Source organism: Python bivittatus, unplaced genomic scaffold (genome assembly GCF_059951505.1).
Source record: "Python bivittatus isolate LINGU-HERP-01145 unplaced genomic scaffold, Pbiv_v1 ctg000330_np1212, whole genome shotgun sequence".
In the NCBI taxonomy this organism is placed as follows: Eukaryota; Metazoa; Chordata; class Lepidosauria; order Squamata; family Pythonidae; genus Python; species Python bivittatus.
Window position 1 is genome coordinate 18,900,521 of NW_028277058.1, and position 20,430 is coordinate 18,920,950.

Here is a 20,430-nt window from a genome sequence, read left to right on the forward strand (position 1 = left end):
TCTTCATAGCATTACCTTGCATCTACTGCTGTAGTATTTATTAACTACATCCCTGAAGGCTCAAACAGTGCCTCATAATGAGTAGAATGCATTATGAACTTTCGTAGCAAAAGCATGGCGCTGCCAGTTTGTTCATTATATTCTGGGAAAGCACATCTTTCATTCCAAATGTGCTCCAGCAGAGTAATTCTTCTAACAGTGGGATTTCATGCATTGTCATGAATCACAGGAAATCTCTCTCATACTTTTAAATGGAATTTATAATCATGCTGTTGCAGATATACAAAAATCAAGTTAAAAAAAAAACTATTAACCACAGAATTTAATATTTGACTGCATTGTCTGCCTATGTGTCATGATCTCTCTACAGACATACCTGCTATTTTGGTACATGGCAATTTTAAGATCAGTTTATATGAATTTTAAAAAATTAAATAGTTGTTTTTAAGACCAGCTCATTGGGCCATACTATGTATGATTGTGACAATCCTCTTGTCCCACAGGTGTGCTGTGAAACAAAATCTCCGTAATCATTTATGAGCAGAAACAGCAACTTCTGCTCTTATAGAAACTTATATGAGTGGACCTGAAGTTTCAGGTTTACCTATAACTAAATCAAGCTACATACGTTAACTAAATCAAGCTGCGTAAAACTGAACCTGGTCTGTTTGCAGAAATGTCAGCATTTATAAGAATTGAATTCATAACTGAACTCTTAACCCATCAAACTGCCATAATTATGTTTATTGAAAACAATATTGGGCCATTATTTCTAATTTGGTAAACTAGTGGAAATCTATTTTGTCGTTGTTGTCTTAATTTCTACAAGTCATCCACCTCTGATGGTTTTTGTGCAACTTCTATCTATTTCAGAAGGACCTTTAAAGAGTTGCTTGGTTATAAATAATTGATAGGTATTAAGGATATGTAGAACATTATTAGGCTCATATATACCAGATATTTATATTATTTAACACAAAGTCATATGTCTTTATGTGGCGTCATTAAATATTTACTTTTCTAAGTATAGCTACATCCTAAATTATTTTTTAACTTATGAACATTGGCAATATGTTCGTTCCCCAAAGCATCCTGGCAAGCTTTTCTCTTTCTGTGAATAATTCATTATATATGCATGCACAGACTGGTACCACTGCTTAAAATTTTGTTTTACTTAACTTAATAGCATAAATATTCTTTACACATATAAGAAAGAATGTTTCTTTTCTGAACATTTTAAAACTCTCTGTAGTCATAGGAAAATAAGTCTTGTAAAATAAATATGAACAGTTACAGTATAAATAATTGAGGATTGAAAATCTGGCTAGCATACATGTTGTATAGTTATGCAGGAAAGCTACTTCTGGCTCCACTGGTTTTCAGATTATGTTTCTCTTATCCTTTAGGTCATAGGGCAGAATATATGACTACAAGGTAAGTTATTAAACATCTCACAGAGTTTATTTTACAGAAAGCTGTAATTTTTGTAAACTAGGAGTATTTTGTTTTAAAATGGCTTAACACAATGCTTTTAAAAAAGGAAGAAACTTTAAGAAGAGGACACCGAACCTTCCAAATTATAATCACATCTCCAATAAGCTCTCAATGGGTCTCAGTGCCCCCCCCCATGAAAAGAAAAATTGTGGACCCATCTTCAAAATATTGTCCATCTCTTTAACAGCCCACTTATGCCACCACAGGAGCTAATGGTAGATATTTGTCACTAGCATCAGAATTCTAGCCTCTCTGTTCAGTACATATATTAATTTCTTCTGCCATCTGTGCCCACATCAGTGGCAGATTTCTTTGGCTTTCCAAAGAAGAAAGCCATCCTCCTGATCAAAGGTCATTGTTTGTTCTACATGTGGTGAGTCTGTGGGGAACACCCTCAGGATTCATAGAAGGGAAGGTCCAGGTGAATAAACTGCATGTAGATATCTTGTGGAAGGATCCATCCTGTGTGTGGGCAGAGGGACACATCAGCAGCGTAAGGCCTTCTGGTTTGGCAACTACAGTACTGTGCAAAAGTTTTAGACAGGTGTGAAAAAATGCTGTAAAGTATTAACTGAAACAGAAACAGCTGTGTAGGAGACTTAAAACTGGTGAGGAACAGCCAAACTCTGCTACTAAGGTGAGGTTGTGGAAGGGAGTTTCATGTCACAGGTCATACACCATGGCAAGACTGAGCACAGCAACAAGACACAAGGTAGTTCTACTGCATCAGCAAGGTCTCTCCCAGGCAAAAATTTCAAAGCAGACCCGGGTTTCAGGATGTGCTGTACAAGCTCTTTTGAAGAAGCACAAAGGAACAGGCAACATTGAGAACCATAGACGCAGTGGTCGGCCAAGGAAACTTAATGCAGCAGATGGAAGACACATCATGCTTACTTCCCTTTGACACTGGAAGATGTCCAGCAGTGCCATCAGCACAGAACTGGCATAAGTCAGTGGGACCCAGGTACACCCATCTAATGTCCAGAGAAGTCTGGCCAGAAGTGGTCTTCATGGAAGAATTGTGGCCAAAAAGCCATACCTCCGATGTGGAAACAAGGCTAAGCAACTCAACTACACACGAAAACATAGGAACTGGGGTGCATAAAAATGGCAGCAAGTACTCTGGACTAATGAGTCAAAATTTGAAATATTTGGCTGTAGCAGGAGGCAGTTTGTTCGCCGAAGGGCTGGAGAGCAGTACAATAATGAGTGTCTGCAGGCAACAGTGAAGCGTGGTGGAGGTTCCTTACAAGTTTGGGGCTGCATTTCTGCCAATGGAGTTGGAGATTTGGTCAGGATTAATGGTGTCCTCAATGCTGAGAAATACAAGCAGATACTTATCCATCATGCCATCCCATCAGGGAGGTGTGTGATTGGCCCCAAATTTATTCTACAGCAGGACAACGACCCCAAACATACAGCCAATGTCATTAAGAACTATCTTCAGCATAAAGAAGAACAAGGAGTCCTGGAAGTGATGGTTTGGCCCCCACAGAGCCCTGATCTCAACATCATTGAGTCTGGGATTACATGAAGAGACAGAAGGATTTGAGGCAGCCTACATCCACAGAAGATCTGTGCTTAGTTCTCCAAGATGTTTGGAACAACCTACCTGCCGAGTTCCTTCACAAACTGTGTGCAAGTGTACCTAGAAGAATTGATGCTATTCTGAAGGCAAAAGGTGGTCAGACCAAATATTGATTTGATTTGGATTTCTCTTCTATTCGCTCACTTTACATTTTGTAAATTTATAAAAATAAACAATTACAATATATATTTTTGAAAGCATTCTTACTTTACAGCGTTTTTTCACACCTGCCTGAAACTTTTGCACAGTACTGTACATACCACTTACCACTGCCTCCCAATCTTATCTTTTGGAAATATTTGTGAGGGTTATAGTTATATATGGTGAAACAAACATGTGAAACTTTGGAATATCAATTCACAAAATAACGTTATCCTGTTCTTAAGACCCATTGCGCCTAGAAGAAAGGTGTAAGACCTAACAGATTTTACAAAAGAAAATTACTTAATAAATCCATCTTAATTGTTAATATTTGTGAAATTCTTATCTTCCTTGTTCTACATAACTGCTTCTTTTTACTTAAATCCCCTCCCCTAAATTTCTGGATGGATACAACAAGTAATGAACTTAAGTTTTCAGTAAATGCTAGCTCTTTTCACTTGAGTAACACATTTCTGGTTAAAATGACTATGTTCAGCATGTTCTTAATTAACCAATTCTGAATATTTTGGAATCACAAGGAAAGAACACAGTATATACATATGCACATATACATGCATAACAGATGTGGAATAATAAAAATAATAATTGAACTATGAGCTTGATTAACATAGTCCATTAAAAGGCTATCATTTTATGTACTAGTTTTTCTCGCTTTATGCAAATTCTCTTTAATGCAATTGATGATTTTCATTCAAGAATGTGCTTTATTTTTTAAAAAAATGCTATTATGAAATTTGTGCCAGCATAGTTGGTTTATGCCGAACACTTCTTCCCACCAAAACCCCTTGAACATTTTCTTACCAAAAGCCCACCAAACCCCTCACTTATGCATTGGCCATCATGTTGTATGGTTGTTTTACCTTGTCTCCCATTTGCAGTACTTTCAAGTGTTACCTTGTCTCCCATTTACAGTACTTCCATATCTGCAATTGCTACTACTGTTACTATGGGATCAAAACAGCGATCAACATTTCCTCCAATCCCCTTACCCAAAATAAAGAGGAAAAGATCCTCCCTAACACTAGATACAAAGTTGGACACACAATATGATGCTGAAGCTGGTGAAGGATTCTCTGCCCTAGGATGAGTTTTTCACATAGGCAAATCACTGTGTGCAACACAACAAAGAATGTTAATAAAATTTGCAATGATGTGATCCTCTTTATTCGCCATGATAATCACCCACATTAGAAACCCAGTTGTAGAAAAGACTTAAAAAATGCTTTCACTGTACATAGAACATGAGACAAGGAAGAAAATATGTTTATGCAATACAGTGCTTAAGAATAAGGCTCTAAAAATTTATGTACACATTTGTCAGTACATTTGGGTTACGGAATTTCACACCATTCTCTGCCACCCCTTTTTTCCATTGGTTAAGTATCTTGCTTTATGCAGATTGCTTTATGCAAGGTTTTCAGAGAACATAACCCTAGCATAAAGTGAGGGAAGCCAATATGTACATGTGCATATTCTTATAATGTCCTGATTAAATTCACATAGAAGATTACTCCCAATCAGTATTATGCTACACTGGTTCTAAGAACCCAGTATTTGTTTTATTTTCACATTATTTTAGGAACTCTTTAAGCTTAATGAATATCTATATTTTGTGACTTTTGTATTTATGTTCTTCATCCTATTTTTCTGTATTTTATTTCTAACTGCATTTTACAGCAGAGGACGAAGGAACTCACACACCAGACATCAGGTATAATGCTAATGAACTGAACATTGTTTTGTCTGATTTTTTTATTATCTGATTGTTGGGAACTATTTGCATTCAGAAGTGAAAAAAGTATGCAAGTATTTTTTAGCTTTTTAAATGGCTCAAATATTCTATGCCTAGTATATGTATAGTGTCCACTTTGTAAGACAAGGCATGTAGAGACCGCAGTCTTTACAGGGGTGCAAGAAATGAGTGCATGCAAGACACTTTTGTTACTGTTTTTTGTGTAACAATCCTGTACTATTTTATAATCTGCTTTTTTAACTAGGAAAGCAGTTTATAATATCACATTAAGTATTTATTGCATCAGAAGAATAAACAAAAGGCTTACTTTGCATTTGGATCCTTCTGTGGGTTTTTTTTTAAATCAAAGTAATTCATAAGCTATATTTTTATCATCATTAATTAGCAGTGCCAAGATGTTTTCAAGGATGTATATACTTTCCACAAATTTGTCAGGAAACATAGTGACAGATATAACATATTTTGTATAAAATATACCTTAAAGTTAATTCTGTGGAATTTTATAGCTTATAACTATCTCTTATATTCTTAAGATGGATAGCTCCCCCCCCCCCCAAAAAAGTAGTGTAAACTCTTCTTGGAATTTATCCATGAGGTACTTCACAAAATTCCTTACACAAATAAGTCACATGGAGAGTATTTTGATTTCTCAGTTCATGAATGGGAACTTACCCAGATGGAGAACCACCTACTCTCCCAGAGCCCCATATCTCACAGCATATTTTTTTGCAGCAGTGTGGCAGTGGAGGAATCTTTTATCTCCAGATTGTTGCTGTTAAAAAGAAAAGCTTTTGGAGAGAAATATTCTGACATAAACCTGATTCCCAGAAGGTCCCCTAAAGACATTCATGCCTGTAGACAATTCCTACCTTTCCCTAATTTTTATTTCTGGTCCAAAAAAGCTAGCAGGATCAGGCCTATTTCTAGTCAGTTTCCATCCATTAATGGGAGCTCTTTAATCCAGCAGTCTTCTGTCTGTGACACAAGAGTGAGATGATTTTTCAGTGATTTCCCCTTCTTTCATACAAGGAGAACAAAGACGTTAAAGAAGTCTAAAATTGCTCCACTTCCACTAGTGGAATCCTCTGCTGATCAAAGAAGCTTCACAAGTTGGAACCTCTTGGATGCAATCTTTCAGTTTGCTATTACATATTTATTTGTTTAAAAGATTTTCACTGCACTTTTCCTCCAAGAGGTCAAGGGAGCTTATATGGAGATCTCCTTTGTTTTATTCCCATGACAGCAATCTTGCTAAGTAGGATGGACTAAGAGAGAGTGAAGGGCCCAAAGGCATTGAGTGAGTTTCTATAGCTAAGGCTGATAATCTGGAACTCCCTAGTCTTAGTCTGACATATTAACCACTGTACCTGTGAGAGATTTGGAGACGCTGGGAAAGGAATGGCAGAGAAAGTAGAAATAAATAGTCAACGGTTAACAAGTGAGTCAGTTGACAGCAATTGATAAACAGCAATTTAGCCCAGGTGGAAAGAAACTGGAAAGAAGCATTTCAAATCCTTCAAAGAGACTTTGCCTTAACTAACTCACTATAAATGAGAGTTGGATCTTCCTCCGACAGTTTCCAAGATTCTGTATTTACTCCAGACTAGTATTAAAGACATCTTACTGAAAATCTGTGTGATTCTTGGTTCCTTGATTTTGCCCAGATGCATGGGGCTCGACAACACTTCATTAGCATCTCTGTTACCAAATATCCCGGATCTTGGATGCGGTGCCAGAGCATAGACAGTAAAGGTCCCAGGAGCATTTTCTAATTATTTTGTTATAACATATTCTGCAAGCAAACACATACAAATCTATTCACATGCACACAATACTCATACCCAGAAAAGAAAGCAAGAGAGAGACAGAGAGAGACAGAGAGAGAGAGAGAGAGAGAGAGTTCCCTTCTCCACTGGCCAAGAGGATAGAAGGGAGTTGCGAGGTAGGAGAATCTCACATTTGCTGGACAGTGACAATCTGATTTTATAAGTCAGTTCAGTGATTGCCTATATGGATTTTCCTTTTTTGTTTCATTTTATTATATATGCTTCTTAGCCATCTTGCTGAGTGCTTTAAAGGACCAATAGAAATGATACATTTAAAAGAAAGAAATGTTAAAATGAAGACCAAAATCCATATGATACCAGAAAGCTAACTGTCTGCATGCTGCTAAAGTTCCTAATTTTGGAAAAATGTCCTTGCCCACCTATTATAGTGATAGGAATTTGAATTTGTAATGCAGAGAAATTAGTATCCTTCTGGCCTCATTCCAATTCAAGAATGCTCATGAATATTAAGTGACAAAACTATCAAGCAGAAAAGAAAAAGAAGTATTGCTTTCTCAATAGCATCTGGTGACTGATTGCAGGATTCCTTCAGACAGTTTTCATCATGGAACAGGAGCTCCCTTGTATTAAGAGTCTAATAAACCAGAGCTGTCATTCTTTGGGGAAAAGGTTCATAGTATTCCAATACAAATTAGCAATTCCAATGTTGTTATGTTAATTGGTTAATTTTAAAAGCCTTCTGGAAGAGCTCTGTGTTTTGACCAGCTTCTGGGAACCCAGCAGGATCAGGGCATGCCAAATCTCCTGCAGATGGCCATTCCCCAAAATAGGAGGTACAACAGGGAAGCATCTCCTCCTAGTTTTGACTCTCCCCACTCCCATTTGTGATAAGGTGCTGAAGGTTTATTTCAGACCATTGCATTACAAGGAATCATGGTAACTCTGGAAACTTATTTCTTCTTGTATTTTTTCCCATAGAACTGGTCAAATGTCTATAGAATGACTTTTGTGATGGGTACTGAAGTAGGTTAATGTGGAAACCAAGATTTCCTCTTGAACAATTTAATGGCCATGTGTTTGTGACTAGAAGGAAGAAAGTGGGGCACTGGTCCCTCAATCCACAATTCTGGACTAGTTATACCCATTGATCAAAACAATTATTTAACTAGTTTAGACATCTGCTTTTAGTTGTTGATACAGTAATATAACATCATTGAAAGTATATTAAAATGAAGTAAATAACATTCTAAGGATTAAAGAAACACAAACATAAGTAGCCAGATTTATCATATAATCTATAGAACCAGTTCAGTATACGGATCTCAATTTAATAAACTTGGCTTATTGGAGCAGGAGTGTGCACTGTGCCTGTAAGTTCTCATCATTTTTCATTTTTTTTCTTGTATGTTATAATTCAGTACTTCTTTATCCTAAATATGATCTTGGTGTCATATCTTTTTTAATAATCAGACATTAAATAACATTTTCTCAGTTCTGTTGTATCAGGAAATTGTGTTTGCGGAACTCCTCAAATAATAAAATGCTTTAAACAAGTCAAAAGAGGAAAGGAAGAAGAATAAAAAAATTCCCTAGCTTTTAAATAAATAAGCCAAGATTTATTAGATCCAATAACAGCAGCACTTCAAGCAGGCAAGATTTATTACTTTCAATGTGGCTTCCTTTATTATTGCATCTAGCGGACAGTTCAGTTTCTGAAGTAGGACTTGCTAGCTACCATCACTAGAAATATACAGCATTGGTTATGTAGGCTGGGCATTATTGTTTGCTTCCCGACCAAACTGAAGAAGATAGTTTAGCTCAGGAGCTTGTTTTATAAAAAGTTAAATAATCAAGAGGCATAACTGGTATAGATATCATTCTAGTGAGATTTGGATGTTTTAGAGTATTATGTGTCTGATACTATAAGGATGCTATTGAATCCTAATGATAATTAAGTACTATTTATAGAGACAATTTATCTCATATAATTTGCAATATATTTGGATTATTTTTCCCCTCACCAGGACTCAGGACAAGTAATCCCCCTCATTGTAGAAAGCTGTATCCGATTTATCAATTTGTACGGTGAGTTCCAAAATGTGTTTTAACTTAATCCCACTAGTTGTTGTTTTTATTAAGAATATTGTGCTTAATCATGATGCTTTTTTCTGAATGTTCTGATCCATTTCCAATTACAGTTAGGAAGAATAATAAAACTTTAGTCTTGAATGAAAGAACCTCCCTGTTGAAAACTAGGAGGACCACTAAAAAGAGGGAAGGGCTTGGTGAGGAATAAAACAAAACAGAAAGAACAGAATATTAATTCAGACAGCAATAAGAAAGGGATTAATTGGAATGTATGAAGCAATGGAGTGAAGGAATAAAGAGGGACCAAGCAAGAAAAGGAATTCTTGCTCTGGGGAAGAAGTTAGCGTTGTGTTTCAAAATGCAGTAAGCTGCTTTGAGGAGTCTTTCTGGAAGGTTATATGTAAATGTAATAAATAAAGGACTAAGATGCCAGTATTTCCCCTTGTTTGAAATATCACATTGGATTTCATGTATTTCTTTATTACTATTATTTTTCAGGTCTTCAACACCAAGGCATTTTCAGGGTCTCGGGCTCTCAGGTGGAGGTCAATGATATTAAAAATTCATTTGAGAGAGGTGATTTATCATTTTTCCTGTGCATATGTACCATCATACTACAAAAGCTCATCTCCTAAATTATTATTTGTGAAGGGGAGAGAACCTTTTATTCACTGAGAAGAATAGAAGAACAAAGAAATTAACATAACTGATCTTTAAAAACATAGATAGCTTTGGAGATTGGCCTCAAATAAGGCTACCATATCTGAACTTCATAGGCACTAGATGGCAGCAAAAAGAGTTTACCATAGTTCTGCTGTCCTATTGTGACATCCAGATTATTGTAGCCCAAATATAGTAGCCTTAACTATTGCCTAAGAGAGGTGGCTACTTCTGAATTTAATCCTATTTGTAATTCTTAAAGAGGCAGCTGCTTCCTTCTCTGTTCAGTTACTTCTTCCTTCATCTTACCTCATCTGCACCCAGTAGTGTTCCATTTTTCCATTTATTTTCTCCTTCTCCTCTTCCTCCTTGTCCTTTTTTTTTTAAATAATGTTTGAAAAAATCTTTCATATGTATTTACAGATTACACATTAGAAATTATGACACATTTATTAGGAAAGAGTAAAATCTCATGACTGGTTTCAGCTGGAATTGGGAATCCTAGATGGAGAAGGTTGGGAATCTGGGCATTGTACAGGATTTTTGTCTGTGTTTATCATTTTATTTACTGTGAGATTGTCTTAAATTCCTTCCTCTGAAGTAAATACACTAATTTATGGAGAATGAAGTAATATACAGCCAGTTACAATGTGTTTCAACTGCATCTTTATAAAAAAAATTTTTAAAAGGCCTTCTATGAGTATAGGTTACTGTCACTGACATGTCTTCCTGTTGGGTTTTTCACAAACACCTTGTTGATTATTGTGAAGAAAAAAAATGAATAAATTGCTAGACTGGTTTAATCTGCTCCTGCAAAGTGTTTTTATATGCTTAAATTTTGTGTGGTATTATTTTGGTGAGGTGAAAAAAACCCCTCAAAGAATCCATTATTTTTCCAGGTTATTTAATGAACAGAACTTGCTGTCTTATTTACTTATTATTACCAGTCAAGTTCTAAAGTTTTGTTTAAATCAGTTAATAAATGAATTTGCTAAAATGGACAGTGTTAAAACTATATTTCAATCTTGTAGCAGTCCTTTTTTTAAAACACAAATGCAGTCCTTAAAATCTTCATCTTTTCTACTGGAGTTTGGCTTTAGAATCCATTCTTTGTAATCACAATGCAATGCAGAGCACATTTTCTTAAAATCTCTAATTACTTTTTCACCTCAAAGAAACGTATGAGCTTAAATAAGTCAGTATTTGTATAGTATGTGACCTGAATGAAAATAGTTGTAAAGACTTATTTAACCAATGCAATCTTCAGCTTCTCAAGAGTACTGGAATTCCATTCAGCCTTATTATAATAGATTAATTCAGCCCATAAATAAACCAAATCAGCCTTTCCCAACTTGAGTGCCTTCCAGATATGAGAACTTCAACTCCCAGAATTCTTTAGCAACCCTTGCATTTGTTGTGAATTCTGAGAATTCTGATGTCTACACATCTGAATCATGCTCAGGTTAAGGATGACTGAATCAAATGAATTTATTATTACATGGGTAATCTAGTATATTTTTTTGGATCTGACATTCTGCTGAACACTTATTTATTTATTTAGTCAGTCAGTTAATACTTAACATGAGGTTAAAATAGATTTTAAAAATCACCAAAACAAAACTAAAAGCAACAATAAGAATATCCAAGGGCAACTGCACTTATTCTTCTAAAATATTACCCAAGAGGCTTATCTAACCTCTGGCCCAATACTCAAGGATATACCTTTCTTTGAGGTGAAAAAGTATGAGATTTCAAGACTATATACTCTACATTCCATTATAATTACAAAGAATTAAAAGAGTCAAAGTCCATACCCCAGTGGGAAAAATATATATTTGAGAAATATTTTAGTTCCTGTTACATTAATTTTAATTTCAGGATGACCATTATTTATTTAGTATGGCTCAGAATCTTATATAGAAGAGTGCTGTCAAGATCAAATGCCTGTAAGTATTTAATCTGATTTATTTTTGTAGGTGAAAATCCTTTGGCAGATGACCAAAGTAACCATGATATTAACTCAGTTGCTGGAGTACTGAAGCTCTATTTCCGTGGGCTGGAGAATCCTATTTTTCCTAAGGAAAGATTTAATGATCTTATTTCTTGTGTCAGTAAGTTAAATTTGCTTCTTTCATGTGTTTTGAATGATAATTTTAATAAACAGAAACATATATTCAACCACAGCTTTACATAGGACAGCTTACTGCCATCTTAGTTATTTATGTGCATCTATTTTAACAAATGTGTTTTTTAATTTGCATTCTCTCTTCAGTAAGAACAAGGTATTCTGTAAGTTTTGCCTATGTAGCACCCAGACTGTCTCTCTTGTATAGCTATTTCAGGTAGCTTATTAGCTGAGCCCCCCTCTGAGTACCACTGGTTGATGTACTATATTATGTTTATACAAAGGACAGGGCTGTTTTTATATCATTCTGATTTCACAGCATTCTCCTATAGGGAATTCACTTGGCACCAACATGAGAATATTTTTTGACACACATACATATACAGTGGTACCTCGGGATACGAACTTAATCCATTCCGTGACTCTGGGCGTATCCCGAGTTGGTCGTAACCCAAAGGAAACTTCCCCATAGGGTTCAATGTAAATCCGGTTAATCCGTTCCGCCCTCCGAATTTGGTCGCAACCCGAGGCAAATTTCCCCATAGGGTTCAATGTAAATCCGGTTAATCCGTTCCGCCCTCCGCCCGAATTTGGTCGCAACCTGAGGCAATTTCCCATAAGGTTCAATGTAATTACCGTTAATCCGTTCTGGCGTCCACGGACCACGCGTCGGGCGGGAAAGCGGCCGGGCGCGGCGTGGTGTGGTGCGAAAATGGCCGGGTGCGGCGCAGCGCGGTGCGGCGCGAAAACAGCGCGGCGCGAAAACGGCCTGGCGCGGCGCGAAAACAGCGTGGTGCGGTGCGGCGCGAAAACGGCCGCGGACCACGCGGCAGAGCCGGAAAAACAGCCGCGGACCACGTGGCACGGGCGGAAAAATGGCCGCAGACCACGTGGCACGGGCAGAAAATGGCTGCAGACCACGTGGCACGGGCGGAAAATGGCCACGGACCACGTGTCACGGTGGAAAATGGCCGCCAATCCGGTTCATACCCTGAGGCGGAGTTCGCAAACCGAGGTAAATTTTTGGGGCCGGAGCTGGTCGTAACCCGAAAAATTCGCAAGCAGAGGCGTTCGTATCCCGAGGTACCACTGTATATGCATTATACTATTCCCTTTCCGGATAAGCAATATTATGCAAAGCACAGAAAAGAATTAAGAAAAAGCAAACTAAAGAAATTAAAGATATTAACTTTGGAAAAAGAAAAGGAAATCTAATTAAATCTTGTTTATACCAGAATAATGCACTATACATCTCTATAGCACTCTTGCAAACCATCCTTGCTTCCATCACTCCCATATGCCACTTCATATATTACCTGTTGCTTAAGCCTTACCTTTCTCTTTCTGAGAATCTCACATGTTCCATCCAACAAAAACTTCCTTTTCTTTTTGATCCATTCACTCTTCTTTGTATGTTTGGTTTGAATCAGTTGTCTTTCATTTGCTCCACATAATCATAGCACCACAACATACTTCCTATGTGTTAGTTATCCATTTTTGTATCCAATTCATTCAGCACTCATTCATTCATAACCCTTTTTTTCTTTTTTTTTTTTTAAAAAACTTATTATCATTGTATTCAAATTACTTGTATGTTTCTCGTTACATACCATATAATGAAGTGGGCAGAAGCATGTTCTTATATTAACTATTCTGCTTCTTTCTTTTCCATTCTTTTCAATAGACTGCATACTACCCACTGTCTTTCTACTAATATTTGCATGTCTTAAAATTTTCCATCCATTTTCTTATCTTTAAAACATTCTATAAAGTACACAAATTCATTTCCTTGCACTCATTTTTCACCATTTATGTATAACTTGTAGTCATTCACATGATTTTCCTTATCAAACATAACTACTTTGGTCTTTGATATTTTAATTTGCTGATCCATACTCCTTATTACATCATATAATTTATCAAACATTCATTGAAAATCATTTGGGTTCTTAGCCAACAGCACAGCATCACCTGCATACAAAAATACACACACATTTATATATCTAGCTACATATCTCTAATGTCACCTACAACTATCCTTCTATATTTATCCATAAGTACATTCATCAACCAAGGAAACATTATGCATTTTTTACTTATTCCCTGCTCAAAATTGAATTGATCTGTTGATTCTCACATATGCTTTACATTCATCATATACTGCTCTTACTGCATCTGGCAATCAACTTCCACCTCTGTATTCACATAAAAGATTCCATAAACATAAAAGTGTGTTCACTTTCTCATATACTTTCTCTGAGTCAATTAGTATACAATACACTTTCTTTTTGATATGAATGCATAGTTCAGTGACCTCTTAAAGAACAAAAATCTGGTCAGTAACCCCCCTGCCTGGCATAAAGCTGCACTGCAGTTCCCAAAATTTGCCATTGTTACCTCCTGTTGTCTGTCAAACAGAATTCTGCCAGAGCACACTTAGCAAGCTAATCCCCATGTAGCTTTTGCGTTCATTCCTGCATTCACCACCTTGAGCATCTGGAATGAAACAGTTCAACAATCTTATAAATAATTATATAAATATATTTCTGTTCGTATAAGGGAACAATAATGGCATCCATTCAGTTATCAGGCACGGATACAGCCTTCATATATATATATATAACAAGCTGAACAGGTACTCATAAGCAAACCACACCTGTGTTTTAACATTTCTCAGGTATACCATCTACAATGACATCATTAGCTTTGGCGCCAAGCCAGATATGTTGATATGACATCCTGACTGCATGCATTTCCCATTAGCATTCTTTTCAGTTCAGCACAAATGATCAAGAAAGCATCTATGCTGTTCTTGAGAACATTCAAATCTAAGCTTTAGCATACAAGTTGTAATAATATTATATACTTGCTTGGGAGTGAATTCTATTATGACTCACTTTAAAGTGATTATAGGATTGCAGCCTCAGTGCTTAATATACATGGGAACAGGCAAACTAAATTGCAAGCAATTCAGCCTAACTGGGCTGTAACTGAGGGCCCACTACATCTGGTTTTAACTGTGTAGTTTTACTGTATAGTTTTCCTCCCCCAAATTGCCAGCACACATAGCTTGATCTGAGTCGATATTCAGTGGTAGGGAATAGAAAATGGGACTATTTTTGCAGTGCGAATTGCAAGTATAGAGGATTAACCTGGGATTGGAAACTCATCTGAGGAAAGCGAAGTGTGAAAGTTCCTCACTTCAAATACACACTAGTATTTCCATATACGTACTGTAACATTTTTTAAAAACAAAAATAAAATCTTGCACTTAAGAGTACTGAACACACTTAAGATCAGATGTACTTTGGCCCTGAGTGCATCCAGGGTGGATAAGAATCACTCTATATCCATTGAACTAACAAGCACAAGCAGGCATGCATATTTTTCTCCTTCCAGATATAGACAAAGATCCTAATTGGATAAATTAACCATTCACAAGCCTTTGGAACTTGTTAATGTAATTAATGGCAACAGAAAATCCTAGAACAAATTAATACGTCCACTTTGTACTCTCATATAGTCTATACAATCTTTTCCCAATCTGGTGTCCTCCAAATGGGTTGAAGTACAATTCCAATAATTGCCAAATGCCATATAACCCAACACTTCTTGAGTTGTGGCCCAATGTATCAGACAGTAGAAAGTTATTCTATACTTTCAGTAGCCAACCAATTTGTCTACTTGATGTTACAGGAACAGAAAATCTCTATGAGAGAGCTCTTCACATACGTAAACTCTTGCTGACATTGCCCAGATCAGTCCTTATATTATTAAGATATCTCTTTGCCTTCCTCAATCAGTAAGTAGCTTTAACTTCCTATAAGAATACTTCAGATATTTTGAGAAGGATGTGTGTGTGTGTGTGTGTGTGTGAGAGAGAGAGAGAGAGAAAGAGAGAAAGAATTTGATTTTAACAAAGACTGTGTTACTTTAATTGACAGAAGAGGGATGATTTTCAAGCAAACTGGGATTAGCTCTTTCAGTGACAATGTCATAGAAATAGTAGGGAAGGCTTGGAAAGTTGTAATGCTTGTACATTTGCATGCCAGCAGAATGTTGGGTTTTTGAGTTTTTTTTAAGAAAGCTTCAGTAATTTATTCACATGTACTTTAGTATGGGATAACACTGTATGAGGTTCTCATTTCCATCATCACAGAATGCTGTACTTCAGCACATGCTGGCTAGGAAATTCTGGGAGTTGAAGTCCATACATCTCAAACGTGACAAGGTTGAGGAACACTGCTCTAACTTATGAGGTTGCTCTCTGTCACCCTGGTTTACTTCGTTTTTAATCTGGGCAGGTGGGCACAGTCTCAAAACAAGCACACACCCAAACACATATCTTTACAATGCCAGAGGCATTGTTGGTATGGCAGATTATGTTTGATCTTTGGGTTTTCCTTTGTTAACTTCCTATTCACTTTTTAATTAAAATATTGTTAAAATAAGATTGGGTGAGGCAAGGAGTTTGGCAGGCACCAAGAAACATGTTGTGGGTGTATTGTTGCCCTTGAGGACTACCTTGGGAATCCAGGCTTTAAACAATAAATAAGCTGACATCTCAATCTCTTAAGATAAGATGGTGAATATTTAGGCCTGGGCAATATTTGTGAACTTTTTAAGACAAAAACTTTCTAACTCATAGAGGTATATGCAGTATTTCTATGCTTGGATTACCAATAACTTGTAAAATAATAGCAGTGTATTTAGACATTACAGGTCTAAGTTTCAAAATAGCAGTTTATCAAAAGGTATGCACCCACAATGCTAATATAGAATTAGATCATAAAGTACATTTCAGCTGTTGCCTTCAGAAGCTTGTATCTGTCAATTTAAGTCTAATTATAGAGTACATTGGGAATCCTGTCTGGTACAGGCATCAATCAACGTATTTCAAAAAGTTTTCAATATGTAAAGAGATTCATTTTAAGACTCCATTATAATTTTCATGTATGAGCATATATAGGAGAGCTATGACATTTTGAAAATGACTTTGGAAAAGTGCTTCAAATCTTACATGAAAAAGTCATATCTCTGCTGTTCATTAAAGCAGCCACATATTTTCTCAGGCTTCTGCATGAGCTAGGAAAAAGATGTAGTTGCTTTAATGAGCGGCAAAGAAGTACTATGGTTGTGCAGAATTCAAAGCACTGCTAAATTGTTTTTGAAGCATGCACAGCCCTAATATATATGTATATACTTAGTATTTGCTACATCATATTGTAAAAATTTGAAGAGCAGCAGAACTATATTCTATGTATTCAGCATTATAATAAAATGTGATTGTTTCCCAAATCTTTATGGAACTTAAAATTTGCTCAGATCCATCTTCAATGAAAGAGGAAATTGGAGTATATTACTACTGTCAAATATTTAGGAGGGATACATTGGAGGGAGTAAGGAAATAGTGAACAGAGAAAGGAAAAAAGGAAGGAACCAAGAAACAGAACCATAGAGGGGCCTATGGGATTAGAAAAGTGGTATTGGAAAAAGAATTAGTGTTACCACCTAAAAGTTAGAATGAATACTGTCTTCGGAAACAGTTGAATTCCAAGTGAAGTGAAATAAAAATGGGAATTAGCTGTGAATTGAAACTGTAGAGAGAAAAGTAGGGAAACTTTTAAAAAGGAACAGTTAACTTATGACTGAAGAGAAAACAGAAGAATTGAGATCCTATAGAGACAGATCTTCCTGTGCAGCATGGGGTGCACTTTAGGTACCTAGGCAAAAAAGTGAGGTAGCCAGAAGGAAAGCAAAAGAAAGGAACTATCAGACACGCAGATGGAATTTTCTTTTAGTGCAGAAAAAGATTCTGCTAGGCTTTTAATGTGGTAAGAGAGAAAACACTACAATGTGGTTGTGAAAGATATTGGGACAAAGAATTCAGAGAAATTGGGGATGGTTCAAAGGCAAAAGGAAATTCTCTGAGTACAGAGTGATTAAAGGCCTTTACATAGACTGAGTAAAGAATGGTAATATTTTTAAAAAATAGCATATGTAATTAAATGAGTCATTTTGGATGAGTAAATACATAAAAGTGGTCCACAAGACTGAACTGTTTTTCTTCCTTAACTGAAAGCATTGTCCATTAAAGTCAAGAGCCTGTGAACTTTCCTTCAAGTTAGAGAACAGCTCTTTCCTTTCCATATCCTATTCCAAATCTTTCAGATGTATAAATATTATTGTGATTACCTGAGGTTCAAGTCTGTTTTGAGGGGGGGGGAGTTGTTGATCTGCTTTAGATATATTGTCTAAGTATCCTGTTACTATAAATTACCATATATTGATCATGATGTACCTTAATGGCATTACTAGACTGAAAAAGATTTTTTAATTAAATTATTTTTTAATAGTTCAGTGTATAATTCAACAACAAAGGTGGAACAAGTACAGTGAAAGTTGTAAGTATGCATTTTCACTGCAGAAGAGTAAACGAGGGCCACAAAAACATTATTTTCTTTCATTCTTTTTTTTTAAACAGCCTTTCTCAGTACAGTGATGAAAATATGATGGATCCTTATAACCTGGCCATTTGTTTTGGCCCAACATTGATGCCCATTCCAGATATACAAGAACAAGTGTCATGCCAGGCTCATGTAAATGAAATCATCAAAACCATTATCATTCATCAGGAGATCATTTTCCCAGATACCAAGGAACTAGATGGCCCAGTATATGAAAAATGCATGGCAGGTGATGACTACTGGTAAGTCCTTCAGTCTTTTGCCCAAATGAACCTGTCACATTTTTATGTGAGCAGCTCTTGAGCTTGTGGAGTCTTGCTCCCATCTGCCACAAAAAGCCCTGCGATTTGCCTGCCGCTCTAGATAAATTATAGGTAGGAATTTGTCAGCAGTTCAACCAGTTCTTTTTAATATGATGTAAGGGCTGAAGCTGGTGGAGCAGAAGTCACTAATTCTGATGCCAGAGAAAAGCATTTTGTAAACAAGGGGCGGATGGCAGAAACATTCATGGCTGGAAAACATGCAGCAGCTGCACGGCCAGTGGTTCAGAAATGCAGGAGTTGGGAGGCCTAGGATTTAAATCCTAGGACTAAAATACATAAACAGCAGAATTCTGGAGTGAGGTTAGAGAATTTATTTTTATGTATGGTTTCCTAACTCTCTGCAATAAATCTATTTTTCTAACCTTTTTTGCTGGCTTGGGAAAGAAAGTTTAATCACCAAACCTGGTATAAAGCCTTGCCACATGGCCTCTTTTATACTGGAAAAAAGGTGCATGAGATTAGTTTAGAACATGATCCTTTCTTGGACCAAAGACCCACATTTGGTTGAAGATCATCCACAAAATGGCTGTCATTTTTTTCAGGGGTGAATAATAGCCAAGAAAAAAAAAGTGTGGTTTTTAAATCACATTGGCCCAGGACTGTGCTATGGATTAGGAGGAAATTTTAGACTGGGGACTGGCTTAGTAGGCTTGGCCTGATTAACTTTAAAATGCAGTCAGTGCCTTCCTCCCATTGATAATCTTGGTGTCAAATTGGTTCTTTTGTATGGTGGTTTCCCTTCACTGTGTGTTTGAAATCAAGTTGCAAGGTATCACTATTTAGGCCTAACTGGATGTTATATACAGATATTTGGAAATACTCCATCCTTTTTTTAAAATATCAGTGTGAAAAAGCAACGGTCAGGGGTGAGGATATGGACAGTAGAAGCGGTTAAACATCTCATTTTCCTCTTCTCTCCCTCACTGCTATCCTAGTCATCTCTTTCTAAGACTTGTGAAAAAAGCACTTACAAATATTTTTATATAACTAAAAGGTCTTCTTGCTACCCATAAGCAGCACCCCACTGATGCTACCTTTTGCTCGTTCATATCAGTAGAATACTGACTGTTAGCCACCTAAAATGAAAAAAAGAAGAGGGAGAGAGAGAAATATACCCTGGTCTACATATTATCATACATCTTGATTTTTAAATATGATTTAAACAGTGTGTGTGGATAGCATGATTTTAAACCTCTTGTCCAACAAACTTTCTAGATTTGCATACCTTGATTCTGCTCTCTGCCTTAGGATAATGTTTTGGTATTTTCCACTGCCACCACCTACCTTCCAGAGGATGCCTCACTTAGTATCCTCCCCTAACCCAGGTGAATGATAGAAATCTCACCATCCATGCTGTCTTTCTGATGGTTAAAAGGGAAAAATGGTAAAAAATGAAATAATTTCATTAATGGAATTTCTAGGCTGTGTAACTTAGAAGTATGTATTTATTTCCTGCCCCCCTTTTGGAAAATTGACCAATCTACAAGAGATATATAAAATCAAATTTTATTAAAGAAAAATAGAAAACTTTTTAAACTTATCTTAAAAGGCAAACATTAGTACATGAGCTGATGAGATTGTGACAATACAACTTACAAATCAGTTGAAAAGAAGGAAAAGATACCAAAGGCAAATCTCACACATTACTAAACCACCAAATGGTGCTGATCTGTGGCAAGAGGCTGGCTCTCCTTGCCAGAAACTGCAAAGAATGGTCTGGAGAGCATTCAAGAAATCATTGCAAGATTGCAAAATGATAACATTTATTATCGTCATGCCCAGTTTGACTGGTTAGTGTCTGAGCTTTAAATACTCAATTCTATAATTTATATGGAGAAATGCAGGAGACATAACACCGCATAGTAAAAGGAATTAATCTTAGCCCAGATTCCTGTAGAAACTTGTTTCCTATTAGTTAAAAACTAGAATTCCCTTGAAATAGATATCCTATCTATCTCAATTAGTTGGACATGCTCCAAATTC

At 36.4% G+C, this 20,430-nt stretch overlaps 1 protein-coding gene across 2 annotated transcripts in view; it reads left to right on the plus strand.

Moving 5' to 3' along the window:
• Positions 1-20,430, plus strand: part of SRGAP1 (SLIT-ROBO Rho GTPase activating protein 1) — a 113,396-nt gene that overhangs the window by 81,322 nt on the left and 11,644 nt on the right. Inside the window, exons 11-17 of one of the 2 annotated variants that reach the window (XM_088141777.1) lie at positions 1,407-1,434; positions 4,922-4,955; positions 8,809-8,869; positions 9,371-9,448; positions 11,509-11,643; positions 15,354-15,459; positions 18,142-18,366. In XM_088141777.1, coding sequence (XP_087997903.1) covers positions 1,407-1,434; positions 4,922-4,955; positions 8,809-8,869; positions 9,371-9,448; positions 11,509-11,643; positions 15,354-15,459; positions 18,142-18,366 — 667 coding nt within the window. The remainder of the gene's footprint in view (positions 1-1,406; positions 1,435-4,921; positions 4,956-8,808; positions 8,870-9,370; positions 9,449-11,508; positions 11,644-15,353; positions 15,460-18,141; positions 18,367-20,430) is intronic. The other variant, XM_088141778.1, reaches the window with a different exon arrangement.